The sequence below is a fragment of the Lissotriton vulgaris genome, chromosome 6, assembly GCF_964263255.1.
Source record: "Lissotriton vulgaris chromosome 6, aLisVul1.2, whole genome shotgun sequence".
Classification (NCBI taxonomy): Eukaryota; Metazoa; Chordata; class Amphibia; order Caudata; family Salamandridae; genus Lissotriton; species Lissotriton vulgaris.
Genome location: NC_141694.1, coordinates 177,382,532 through 177,397,329, shown reverse-complemented (window position 1 = coordinate 177,397,329; position 14,798 = coordinate 177,382,532). Strand labels below are relative to the sequence as shown.

Here is a 14,798-nt window from a genome sequence, read left to right as displayed (position 1 = left end):
GATGTGTGCCATGTCATGTTCGGAGGTGGCACAGTTGAAGGAGTCCTTGTGGATAATGGTGATGCCTCCACTGGGTCTGTCAGTGAGGTCGCACTGGATCATCTTGTATTCGGGGGAGTTGCTGTGGCGATGTCCGGTTCTGATGTGGTGATGAGCCTGTTTTCTGTTATGAACATGACGTCAGGGTGAGAGGGTTCATGGTGTCCCAGATTTTTGTGGAATGCTTGCAGAGTGATCGGACATTGAGTAGGGTGCAGTGGAGATGCAGCATGTGGCTGGTTGTCTGCTGAATGGTTTCATGGGGGTAGTCATGTCACAGGAGAAGCGGCAGCAGGTGAAGGGTCCTCTAGTGGAGTGTGGTGAGTTGATGTGGTAGTTGGTGTCAGGGTCTTTGTGTCCAAGTCAGGTTGTAGGTCCAAATGTCTTAGTGCTGGTTACGGTCCAGATGGTGGCAGGGAGGGAGTGCAGCTGACCAGAGGGGGGAGAATAGGATTAAAACTGGGTGAAAAGAAACTGGTGAGGAAGGTAAAAGAGAAAAAATTACCGGGATAATTAAAAGAAGAGACAACAAACGAGTAGAAGATACGCACAGCCTCAAAAGTTTCATCCAGTTAATCACTACTGGCATGCTCCTGGGGTATCTCTCACCAGTCCTGTAGAGTGTAAAACTGTAATTCAACTAAGAAGCAGACCCTGCTCGGGGTCTGTCCCCTAGGGCACAGCGTGGAATCCAGTAGAGGCTTGTTGTTCTTTTTATGGAGTTTGATAAACAAATGGTTAATGCATTTAGTAAACAAAACTTCAAATGTTTATTTTGCAGAAGTCTGTGGCTTCCAGACTGTACAATCAATCATGAAATGATAAATCAATAATATTTAATTTTAGGCAAAAATATCCCGATGCATTTCAGGCATCTCTGTCCCCTTCTTCAGGGGATCATCTGTAACAGAAACCAAAAAGAAAAAATGCGCTATATCCATCACATAATCCATTGCAATCAAATGTCTTAACAACTTGTCACGTGTCTAAATACTGATAGAAAACATAATCAATAAAGTGCTAATGAGAAAGAGTGAGAATTCAAAAGTATCAGATCAACGATCAGTCAAAGCATGATAAATGCTGTAAAAAAAGAACCCAAACAAACGGGCTGAAAAGTGTAAGAAAACGAAAGATAGTGCTTCTGTAATCCGAAAATTGTCATGAGGAGAAAACCTCAATATCAAGCTAAAACCAAGGAGTGAGGGTGAAGGTGGAAACCAAAGAAGTTGCTGAAAAAATGAAATGATCTTACTGCCGGTGACCACGAGGTATCCGAAACTCTGCTCACAAGAGGAGCGGGAGGAATCTCAGTAACACAACTCTGAAAACAGAGCATATTTAATCCTTAAAACTGGACGGGTAGTGATGTCAACGAAACGGGCAACATAACTTACTCGTGATACTTACACGAGAACGCTGAGACAAGTCAACAGTAGAATCACAGTAACTGCAAACAGACGTGTCGTGCAAGGGCTGTGTGTTAAGACGCGAATAATCGCCCATATTAGTAGGACGTGAGTTGGTAAATAATGAACATAGAAGAGGTTCACGAGTAGGTCACATAACCGTAACATAAGTGGTAGCCATCTTAGTGTGGATTAAAATGGCGTAGAAGCATGAACAAACTGTGAAAAAATCGAAAGAGTGAAGGAAGAACTAGGTAGAAAATGGTGAGAGATAATAAATGAAAAAACATGAGAAAAGGCTGAAAGTGAGTTGTAACCAAACACAAGAGTATAAAATTAAAAGTAGAACAGGGAAAATTAGGGCACAGCAGAGCAAAAAATGCCTTGGTCAGTGAGGGACCAAGGATTCCCCTGTACCGCAGCAGCAGAAGAGGAGTGGTGACCTCTACCAGGGAGGTGAAGGGCTGAACCCTAAATCTAGGCTAAACCCCTTAATCGAGTGTTAGGAAACTACTAGAAGGCATGCATTCAACACATACAGCAAATCATAATACTCAAGATGAAAGTAGAACATATTCCCTGACTTTCCTTATCAATACTAGAAATTATATATAATGGAGATGTCAGGAGGTCTTCCGGTACTGGACAGTAATGCATCAAAATATTGGACAGAAAAACTTAGCAAGGCTTTGCGAAAGAGATGGTCGTAATGTACAGGCAAAAGGAATCTTAGGGCCTTATTTCAAGTTTGGTGGCCTGACCACCTGAACACTGTGGCTGCCAGTAGACCACAGCACAAGTGCTCTTCTGACCACCATATTCCAAGTTTACCACGGTGTCAGCAGTGTGGCTGCAAAGACTTTGCGGTGGTGGTTATAACTTTTCTATATATATCGATGCAAGTGTGAGCATTTTGACTGCATTGATATTCATGTGGAAAAATACCACCTACCCATTGCCAGAGTCGGTCCCGCATGTGGGCAGGCCAGGCAATGGGTATATGGTACAAGAAGAACTTACCTGTAGATCACCAAAAACAGGGTCATTTTCCTCAGGGGAAGACACTGCAGTGAAGGTGGAACCTGAAGAAAGGATTCCACATTGACTGAGAGAACAAGAAAGGGGTGAGTAAGAACTCAAAATCCTTCATTTTCACCGTCAGCTCATCGAAAAGATAGCTTGTAATACGGACGGCGGGGGAAACTACCCTGAATCGACCTATGGCAGCTGCTTTACTTCACCACTACCCTGGCGGTCTGTGGTGTATTGGCAGTGTCCGCAGTTGGGCCACAGTCATTCCGAATGTCATCCTCCCATCTTGTAATACAGCGGTCGGACCACCGAGCTCCTGGTGTTTGGACCGCGTCATTGATATGGTGGTTTATGGACTGCCAAACTAATAAGTCCCTGAGTGGTTCGATACCCAGAACGTAGAACTCATCCTTTACAAATTATAGTCAAATGGGGGAGTTTAATTATTAAGTACTCTCCTCTGAATATTAATCAAGTCTTGTATGTGGATATATTGTGAATCACAGCCTCTACTAATTAATGCAACAGACATTTATACAAAACATGTCATTTCTAAACACTCCCTAAGTCCATGAGGTTGCATAGTATCCATACTCTATCCAAGAGTCTTTTGCTCGTGTCAACAGCAGGAGTTTCATGTACAGCTCTACTACTTGGAATCTTAACTCTGCTACAGTTCAGAAAAAAGGAATGCTACAATAGATTTTTTCAGACTCCGTCCTTATGTTGATCTTGCATTCTTTTATGCAGGCTTTATTCTTTTTTTCAGTTTTGCCCACTTATAATAACCCACCAGGACATTTAAGTATGTATATGCAATTTGTTTTTGTTAGAACTGGTAAAATGTGGTAATTTGATCTTTTTGCCCCTGTTTGTATGAACAACACTAAGGGGCCGATTACGATGCCAGACGGACATGAGTCCATCCGGCATCATTCCAGAACTGGAACTGAACGCTCTCCAGTTGTCAATTCCAGCCCAGGAATTAGGATGCGACTGAACCCTGTTTGGTTGCAATCCTATACTTTGCATTGAGAGCATGCATTCTGAATGGAGTGCATGTGCTCATAGCAAAGAGCAGTGGAGCAGTTAATCCCTGCACCCGGTGGCAGGCACCTCAAGGTACCTGCCACCAGGTGCAGGGATCAATGCACGAAGACCACTATTCGGCAGCCTTGCTTTCATGGGGGCCTTTCTGAGGGCTCTGCAAGCTGTTTCCCAATGCTATTGTGTGTGAAGAAAGGCTGGCACAAAAAGGCATTGTGAAACAGGGGGAATTCTGAATGGCCGACGGGCTCTCCGAGCCCGTAGTAAGCCATTCTGAAGACTAATTCGGATTCCGCTCTGACCAAGACCATCTAAATAGCTCGGTTGGAAGGGAATCATAGAGTTGGATATCATCGGCATATTTGTGAATCTTGATGCTGTTATCTCTCAGTGGATAACACCAAGGGCCCGATGTAGGTAATTTCAATTTACCGGCTCATAAATACCGATTCATACCGAATCGATATTTATGAATCGGAAAACTGTATGTAGGTAAAAAATCGGTAACAAATACCGATTCGGTAACAGTCAGAATTCTGACTCGGTAAATACCGATTTGGTAATCTCCGAATCGTAACCACCAAATCGGTAGCACCCATTCAACCCTGTGAGCCTCAAGGCCCATAGGAATGGATGGGAGATACCGAATCGGAGATTACCGAATAGGAGAATACCGAATCGGTATTTACCGAATCGGTAAAATCCGATCTCGAAAATTCGAATGGAAGACATGTGAGCCACTCAACCAATCAAGGACACCAACCACACCCCACAACAAAGCAACTGTGAAATCAACCAATCAGATGCAAGTACCCCACCCAGTACCTGGAGTTGGCCACACCCATGCAGGTGCAGAGCAACAGAACTGTTTGGAGAGCTGGAGGGGAGACAGAGGAGCAGGCTGCACTGAGCCCAGAAAAGCATCACCATGGAGTCCCAGGAAGGCCAGAAGGATGGTGTAGACAGGAAAAGGAAGCTGAAATTCAGCACAACTGAGCTCCATGTGCTGGTGAAGGAGGTAGTACAACATTACAGCCAGCTATTTGGGAGACAGTCTCTGCAAGTAGCAGAGTCTGGCAAGAGAACCACCTGGCTGGCGATCCAGAGCAAAGTGAATGCCTTAGGGGTCACACACCGAGAAATAGAAGACATCAAGAAAAGGTGGTATGACCTGAGAATCACCACCAAAAAGAAGATAGCAACCCAGAGGAAAGAATCCTTAGTCACAGGTGGAGGAAAGAGCCGTGCTCCAAGCCTCACTGAACTGGAGCAGCTTGTGGAATCCCCCATGGAGCCTGAAAGCATACATGGGATTGGGGATGCTGACAGCTCAGCCAGAGCTGCAAGAAAGAAAGGTAAGATGCATGGACATGAATCCCCACCCATTCCCTGGCCCCTTCCCCAATGTGGGTGACTCAATCACAATCCAGAACACATGTCAGTACTCACCAGCAATGCATCATGGTAATCGTAGTCATAGGAACAGTCATCAAAGCAGCCAACACAGAACACTGAATGCCATGCCACACTCCCCATACACAAGCAGTTGATGTATAGGAAATTGTGTGATGGGAATATGTCTAATGGAAACACATAGCTGATCATTGTCCATGTCTGCCCACAGGAGAGTCATCGCGCAGTGCAGCTTAGGGAGGGAAGGCAAGTGCACCAGCAACAGCTGCGAGGGAGAAGCCCACAGACACAGCAGGACCCAGCACTGTCCCTGAGGACACTTCCACAACACACGCACCCACAGCAATGGAGGAAGACACCACAGCACAGCCACTGTCACCCCTGCTGTTTGAGACACAGACTCCGGCAGCACCTGCAGGTGTCACAACACCAAGCTCAGGGTCCTCTGTACATTTGAGGCCAAGGAGGCAGGACGTTCCTCCACTCAGGATCCTTGAAAGCTCTGATGAGGAAGAGGTGGAGGAACACAGACCTAGTACTCCAGCACTGGCTAGCAACGCAGGGCAACAGGGGTCATTAGGATCTGGGCGTGCAAGTGCCCGTGGTCGAAGTGCACGTGAGCGGGACGAGGGGCATGATATGTAGGGGGTGTTTGCTGGTTTAGAAAGCACCATGATGAGGATCCAGCGCATGCAGGCCAAAGGGATCATGGAAGTGCACAGACAGGTTTGCATCCTGAACAGCAGGATGTCAAACATTGATCTGGGAATATGCTTCATGGCCCTAGGAATGGAGTCCATGGCCAAAGGAATGGAGTCCATGGCAGAGGGGATGAGGGACATGGGTGTGCGCATGGGTTCACTCTGTGACAGGCTGGAGAGTGACCAGACAGAAAGGCGTGGGAATAGGCATGAAGTGAGGCAGCTGAACAAGTCCATCAACCGTCTGGCAACTGCAACCACACTGCTATGCTGCCGGTCAGTGAACATGCAGACTGACATTGTGCATTGCTGTAGTGACTTGTCCAGGGGGATGGGGAGGGTGACCTCTGCTATGGAGGTACTGCTGACACAGCAGACGGCCACTGCTGGTAACACCTGTGCTGGGGACACAGAGGAGTTTACAAGCAGGAGTGGATCCAGCACGCCTGTACAGGATGTTCGTAGGAGCAGCAGGCTCCATGCAGATGACCCTAGCACCACTGCGCAACTTGACCCCCTGTCCCGTGGCTCCCACAACATAATGCGTAAGCGCAAACATTAACATTTCATCCCGAACAAGGTCACAGTGAAGTGAACTTTGGCCACCCAGTGTGCAAAGTGGATTTTCATTTGATTGATGTGGTCTTGGACATGTGAAGTGCAGTAGTGGTTATTACCTGAGTGCTTCACAGACTAAACATGCCTGTGTTTCATTACTCTATTGGAAATATCTGTTTGTGATTTCTGCTCGTCTCGGTCTGTTGCTGCTCCTGCTGCATTGTGTTCGGCTTGTTCTGTCCCATCATTTATGTCCTCATGATATGTGAGTTCTACCTCTGTGCCCTCCTTGATGGCAAGATTGTGCTGCATGGTGCACGTCTCAATAATTTTACAACAGATCATTGGCGTGTACTGTTGTGCACCTCCAATCTTATGGAGGCACCTAAATCTGCTTTTGAACAGTTCAAAAGTGCGTTCCACCACGCAACGTGTTGTTCTGTGTGCCACGTTGTAATGCCTTTCGCTCCTGGTCGATGGATTCAGGTAGGGGGTGAGAACACAGGGCATATGCACTGTCACCTGGGTGGAAAATAAAATTTTGATTAGTCACATACTCATGATTGTTCCGTCTGCATTGACTATCAGGGTGTCTCACATTTACTTACCTAGCAGGTAACCATCCCCAAAATCACCAGCCACAAGGCGTCTGTATATCCCAATATTCTGGAAGATGTAGGAGTTGTGAGTACTCCCCGGAAATGTTGCTACAATATCTGTAATCATGTTGCCAGCGTTGCAGATCACCTGCACATTGATTGAATGCGTAGACTTGCGGTTTCTATATATGTGTTCTGTTGCTGCAGGTGGGCATAGTGGAATGTGCGTCCCATCGCTACAGCCTATGATGTGCGGGAACTGGGCAAGTTGGTAGAACTCGGTTTTTGTCTTTGCTAGATCAGCAGATGTGTCAGGGAACACAATGTAGTGTTCCATCCTCTGCATCATGGCGTCCAGGAATTTTCTAAAGAAACATGACAGGCAGCTCTGGGACACCCCACGTACCACAGCAATCACATGCTGGTAGCTCCCAGAAGCAAGAAGGTGTAGACAGCACAACACCTGCACGTGGGGTGGGATGGCGTGTGCTCTTGGGGTTGGGTTGGGGTTGGGTGTTCCAGATGTGGGTGGAGGTCCCTGATCAAGTCCAGGATGGTTCTGGGGTGAAGTCTGTACCTTTGCAGGATCTCAGCTTCAGTCAGTTGGAAGAGGGTGATCCTACGCCTATACACCTGCTCCTCCCTTAGCCAGACCCTCTCTCCTGCTGCCTTTATCCGTAGCCGTCGTGTCATAATGTAGAAAGCCGCCATTGTGGTTGCACTGTTGCATTTTGGGGCCTTCTTTTATGTCCTGTTCCTGGTTTCCACCTGCTTTCAATCCATGGTAAATACCGACTCCTAAATACCGATTTTCATGGAATTCAGTATTTTTTGGGTTTGCTACATCTCGACATGCCATTTTTACCATTTCTTAATTACCGACTCGGTAATTAAGAATTCGGTGTATTCCGATTCGGAAAAATACCATTTCTTATTTACCGATTTGGTAAATATGAATTCGGTATTTTCCGATTCGTGAAATACCGATTCGGTATTTTACCGCCTGGTTTTTACCGATTCGGTAGCTTTTTCAACACATACATCTCGATACTCTTATACCGGTCGGTAAAGGCCGAAATTACCGATTTCCGGCCGTTACCGACCGGTATTTGGCTACGTACATCGGGCCCCAAGTGATTCTATGTAGAGTTTGCAGATGACAGAGGACAGTATGGAAACCTGAGGCACTTCCCAGATGATAGGGATCTATTGTGACCTGGAGGTGCCCATGTGAACAAACTTGTGTTGATAGGAATGGTAGAAGGAGAACCAAATAAGGACATTGGCAGTACATTTCATTCAAGATTCCTGGATGCTTGGGAGGGTAGGCTAGTTGACTGCGTCAAAGGAACCTGAGAGGTCCTGCAGTACTAGGAAGCAATGGTCATCTTTATCTGCAGCCAGGAGTACCTCATTTAAGGAGTACAAGGTATTCATCTCTGTGCTGCAGCGTGATATGAAGGCAGACTGGTGTTTGTGCAGGAGGTGATGAGCATTAATGTGATCTTAGAGTAGAACATAGACTGCTTTTTTCAGTGAGCTGCTGTTTAATGATAGGTTAGTGAAGGGACAGTAGTTGAGTAGGTCATCAATGTCTAGTATAGCTTGTGGGGGGATCTGTCCTATCTTCAGAACTTCTGGGAAGATGCCTTAAGTGAGGGTAGCATTGACAATGGAGGCTCTGGTTGGGAGAGTGTCCTAAGAGAGACTTTTGATAGGATTAAGTGTAAGAAATCTTTTTCATAAACAGAGGTTTTCAGGAAGTTGATCAAGAATGGTGACAAATATTCAGACAGGGTACCAATTAAACATAGAGGTGAGGTATAAGGTAGATTTGATGTCCTGGTACAGCTTTTAGAAATATGAAAGAATCCTGAAAATACCTGTTTAAGCATGCAATATTACATTAGTAGGGTATGATGCCATATAAATGAATCCTTTTTTTCTTTTTAAGCCTTTTTCATAATCCTTCATTAATTTAGTTGCAACATACTTAACTGAAATTTGAAATGCAAAAGTGAACATGAATTGTGCATGTCAAAGATAACAATTGTGTTCTTTGCGTTTTATATTCTTTTTGAAATATTTTTAGGGAACCTGCATTATTCCATCACTTGAATCTGTGCTTTACGACAAGTCTCAGTTTGAAAAACCTTACGAGTTCAATCCTGAGAATTTTCTTGACTCCAAAGGGAAGTTTCTGAAGAAAGACGCATTAATGAATTTTGGAGCAGGTAACTTTTCACAAATATATAGTGTGTGAAAGTTCATTATTATTTGTGATAGATCGATGCTAGTTCGGGGGATGCTAGTTCACCACAAGTGATAAAGTCACTAACCTGTTTTTTCCAGTCAAAATTTTCAGTAATTTTTACCTGCTCTAAACCCATGATAGGTACGGCACAAAGCAGACAGGATTAACTTGGAGAAAATGTATAAGGAATTTAGAAGTACCAAAAGAGTTGAAACGTCAAAGACACATAACAAAAAACACTTGCTCCAATTTATATAATAATAGATCAATGTATGAAGCAAAATGACACTACAACAACACAAATCCAATCAGGAGAACTGAAGATATGATTTTTTCCAAGAATTAAGGGAAAATAGCACCAAAAAGTATATGGTGACAATGGTAGTTAATGGCTTTGGTAGACCAGGATCTTGGCACAATTTTAGGATGACAGCAATGCAGGGTGGGTCAGATACACCAAGCAAATTGGTTCCCCTGGAGACTGGAAGTAGAAAAGGTAAAAAAAGTTCCTATCCAAAAACAGGACTTAGTCGATTTTCTAAAGAAAAAGTCAACCCCAAATGGGACAAAGCTGAAATTGTAGCTGCTACCATGGAATCAAAAGTCGGATATGCAGAGGTGGTTTGAGCCTACTAATGCTCTGGACCTTTTGAGGTTTTTGCTTGAACTAGTTTCCAAATACCAACTCAGAATGAGATTTTGTCATTTATTTGGAGTAATGTAGATCTTTGTGCAGTACAAACGTGAAATTAAATCTGAGGCTGTGGAACTGTAGTCCGATACTTTAAACAGCAGTTCCGCTTTAATCGCTGCAGCAAAACTTTTTCAAAAGTTCCAAAACATCTTTCAGTGCCCAAACAACTACATGATTACACTTCTAATGTTCCGAGGATCTTAGAGGGGTGGCACTTAGAGAATTTCAGGCTGTCAGTCTGAGGCTGCCAGCAAAATCCAGTCTAAATTCCAAGCACGACTGGTTAGTTGGTAATTTCCAAGAAATTGCCTCTTGCAGCTTGATGTGTCTCTGTAGCCACAGATGAAGTCAGCCAGTTGACCACATTCAATCCTCTTCTTTTCTTCCCCAGGTTCAGAAAGTGTTCTGAGGGGGTACCTTGGGTGCCACATTTATGCCTGTCACTAGCTAGCCCATGGATGTGACTCATGGGTGCACACTAACCAATGGGGTAAATGTTCCTAGTGAAAAACCCACCCACTTTTTCAATCAGTCCCAAAATGCCATGTGCCAGGGCAATGACAAGATGGCTAGTCTTCGACCACACTAAACTTTGACTCTGAATGGTGGGGGCATGTATGGAGTAGATTGTGGAAATTAACAAGAATGCTGCTACAACTAATCCTAAAATACAATTTGAAGATGGCCATGTCCCGACTACAAACCACAAGACAGAGGTCTGGAAAGACAAAGGCAGCATTAGGCAGTGTATACACAAGAATTGTCCTGTCATCCTGCTTGCTCCCTTCCAAATGTGTCGAAGTGATACATGTGGCTTAAATAGAGCTGTCAGGTAAGATTTGACATTGTGGTGCCAACAGGATTGCATGCTCCCATGCTTCTGATGAGTTTAAAGGAGCCATCGATGCACATTTAGGTCAACCTGTCATTCGCAGTGATCTAGTGTGGAACTCCTGCAAGGAATTTCACACCTCATTTAGGCCACGTACAAGCAGTGAGTTGCTTGAGGTGTAAAGCAAATAACCCATCGGAAATTACAGGCTGGCAAACATACAACTTGTTAAAAGTCAATTCTCCTGAACATGTATAAAAAATCTGACTTCACAATTGAATTGGATATTGCATACTTATTGAAAATCATAGTTTTATTATTTTTCTAGCTTGTGGCATGCCTGGGATACAGTGTTCATATTTTATTATGCATTTGGATTTTCTGCTTTGGACAGCTAGTCAGGTCACACTGAAAAAAGTTTTCAGGGCCTTGTTGCTGTAGGGACACAATAACATTATTTTTTTACCTGTCTCATTTTTAAAATCCCATGCACTCTACTTTTTGGGTGACAAAAGGTGAATTTGTTATATTTGATGGAGATGTTTTTAACTGTCAAAAAGGGTCATTTTAACAGGTTGCACTGCAGATTCTACAATACAGCAGTCCAGCTACAATGGAAGGCGTGAAGCCATGTTATTCTTTGCCACAGTAGGGCACAATAAGTGCTGCGGTATATAGATGACATTAAACTTTCTGTCCCATGGGTGTAGTTTCTTCACGATGTACTATGGCCTTACAGGAGAGGTAGATATGCAAATCAGTGATTAGCCAACGTTTACAAGTTTTAGGGGTGAGAGCAAATATGCTGGGCACTGGACAGCAGGGCCCCAGTGTGCAGAGTCTAAAATCCAGCAATATTATTATTTGAAAAATGATGTTGATCATATAAAAGGGGCATTTTTATCATATAGAGCTCATTTGAATTCAATATTTGACTGTCCAATATTTTAAAGGCACATGAGATCAGCAAAAGCATGATACACCTGTTAAGCACTGGTTATATATTATACCTTTACACCTCATATACTACAAAATAGGTCCCCAGAGATACATCTAATTGATTTTACTGCACATGTCTGGAAGTGGATACAACCCATATATAAGCTACATTCTCGAAAGTACTGAATATTGGAATCGAGTATTTATGGTATTAAACCAGTTAATGGAATGGAATATTCATTAAGAACCAAATCTCTTTTAACTGTGCCACTCTCCTAACATTCCCGGTGCAAACTGAGGGTAATTTTACTTTTCAATAACTACGCAAGACATGGTATAGCTTGCGTATGGCTACAGTAGGAGCCTTCAAATGATAAAGCTTGGTGACCCGTATTTCTATTTTTTAGTTGTTTACAGCTCACAGTTTAAAAAAATGATCTTAGTAGGTAGAAGTTAAAGGAGATATGGGGCCTCAATGTTTGACTGGTTATATAATTTAATTCCTGGCAACATGCCCAAATTGATATGCAGATGATTACTGTTTTATGAATTACATTTCTTTTTTTTTTTTTTTAATTATTTTTATTATTTTCACCTGGTATAAGGTTACAAAAACAATCAAATATTATTACAAAATAAAACGAGTTCATTGCTGTACATAGATCAGAACTTAGTGTCATCTCAATTCAATTCCAATTTCCCCCATATTTTCTCATATTTCTGCAACGATTTTACACCTCTTAGTTCTGCCAACGTACATTCCATGGTGTTAATTTCATTAACCAAATACCACCATTCCAAAGCGTTAGGTGGGTTAGGGCTGACCCAAGCTCTAGCTAGAGTTAGTTTAGCACAGGATAAAAGGATGGATAATAATACGGGATGTGGTTGATTTGTTGTGTATAAGCCTAATATTACCATGGAGGCTGTTATTGGTGTACTGGTTACTTTTTTTATAGCTAAGATTTTTCCCACTTCTTCCCAGAACTTCCCAAGTTTTGAGCATGTGAACAGCATGTGTATTAGATCTGCTGCATATTCGTCACATTTTGGACACTTGTTTTTTTCTCCCAAATTATTGTTTGAGGTCCATTTAGAGATCTTTTCTGGTGTATAATATAGCATATAAATGGTTCTATATTGCTGTAAACGCAAACTAGAAGATCTTACATGTTGATGAATGTTAGTGTACGCATTAGCTATTTGTTGTCCTGTTATATTGATTCCTAGTTTAACGTTCCATTTATTAGCTATAGCATCGTTATCATTCGTTCTTAGATCTGTCAATATCTTATATGCCAGACTGATTATTGATTTCTCCTTTTTTGAATTTAAGATGTCCCAAATACCCCCACTCGATAAGTCTTTAATTCTGTTCTTCCGCACTAAAAAATCATAGATTTGCCTATATTTAAACTCATATATGTCGAGTAATCCATATATTTGTTTTAAGGTGTGGAAATCCATTATGCCTTGAGAGGTGTATAGGTCCCCTAATACCTCAATTCCTTTCGATTGCCATCTTCGGGATTCCCCGTCGCTAAATATGTTAGGTAGTCCAGGGTTATCCCATAAAGTTAGTTGGGTGTGAAAAATATTGCTTTTACAGTAGGTTAGCATATCTTTCCATATCTTTACTAAATCCCGTGCAGTCTTAAATTTAACCCTTTTGTAAAAGTTCGGGTCTGTAATACGAAGTAGGAACTGTTTAGAATCTTCTTTTAAAAGTAAATGGTGATAGAAAAGCAGGTTCTCTGAATCTAATAAGGATCTTATACGCCTTATAAATGAGGCCCAAAAGTAAAGTTTTAAATCGGGAAAATTGAGACCGCCTGTTCCGATTTGATTTTGTAGCATCTTTAGCGATCTCCTAGCTCTCTTATAACCCCAGATAAAGTTGCAGAAAACGCTGTCTAACTGTTTGAAAAAGAGCCTGTTTTGTGCCAGAGGAATGGATCTGAACAGATATAAGTATTTAGGTATAATTTTCATTTTTATTAGATTTATTCTGCCTATTAAGTTTAGTGGAAGTCGGTGCCATTTTTTAAGGTTTGAAGTGGTGGTTTTCATTAATTTATTATAATTGATCTTGTTTATCTCTTTGATATTTGAGGTGATTTGTACTCCTAAATATGTCGCAGTCTTACAGATTTCCGGCATTATTTGGGAGGGGACAAAGTTAGCTATTATTTGAGTTTTGTGAATGTTTAATTTGTAGCCAGATACTTTGCCGAATTTGGATGCTTCTAAATTAATTGTTTTCAGAGAATTGATAACCTCAGTGGAATAAATGGCTATGTCGTCCGCGTATGCGGTTATTTTTAAGCTCTGGCTTTTAGTCTTGAAGGGTGTTATTTCTGGTTGATTACCCAATGCCTTTAAGAACGGTTCTAGTGATAAGGCAAATAATAAAGGAGATAAAGGGCACCCTTGACGTGTGCCTCTCCGAATTATAAAGTAGTTTGACGTGTGGCCGCAGTAGCTTATGTATGCGGATGGATTATCATAAAGTGCCTGGATCCCATTTAAAAAGTTTCCGCTAAATCCCATATATCCCATTGTGTGCCATAAATAGTCCCACCCCACCCGATTGAATGCTTTTTCAGCATCAAGCATTATCATTGCTAAGGGAGTGGACTCTACTTCTGCTATGTCAAACGCTGTTATTGCCGTGTTTACGTGAGCTGATGTGTCCCTCCCCATCACGAATCCGTGTTGTTGTGTGCTTACTATTTTAGGCAAGAGCGGTGCTAGTCTTCTTGCTAAGCATTTTGCGAATATCTTCGCGTCGGCGTTTATTAAAGAAATAGGTCTGTATGAGCCCATCTCCACTTTGGGTTTACCTTTTTTGTGGAAAAAAATAATTTTCGCCTTATTCCAAGAGCTCGGAGCGGACCCTGTTTTACTTATATGATTAATTACTTCCAAAAGAAGGGGGGTTAACTCTTCCATACATATTTTATACAATTCCAGAGGGATAGTGTCTTCACCAGCAGCTTTGCCTGATGGTAATGATTTTATGGCTTCTCTAAGTTCCTCTCTGGTTATTTCTAAAGCCAAGTTTCCTGCTTCCTCGTTTGTTATTTTATTCGTTAAATTCTCTTCTAAGTAGTTATCAATTGTTTCCCCATTGGGAGTATTTTCCGGAGTATACAAAATTTCGTAATATTTGGCAAATTGTTGTATTATAGTGTCTGTTTGATTATGTCTCTTATTGTCAACGCCTATAATTTGTGAAATCGTGGATTCTGCTCTATCCTCTGCTACCTTAAATGCTAAAA

General features: G+C 42.4%; 1 protein-coding gene across 1 annotated transcript in view; it reads left to right on the top strand.

Annotated features, from left to right (window-relative positions):
- The window catches only part of LOC147706978 (cytochrome P450 2K1-like), a 332,152-nt gene that overhangs the window by 280,466 nt on the left and 36,888 nt on the right, over positions 1-14,798 (top strand). Inside the window, exon 8 of the mRNA XM_086926207.1 lies at positions 8,891-9,032. Within this exon, the coding sequence (XP_086782333.1) occupies positions 8,891-9,032 (142 nt within the window). The remainder of the gene's footprint in view (positions 1-8,890; positions 9,033-14,798) is intronic.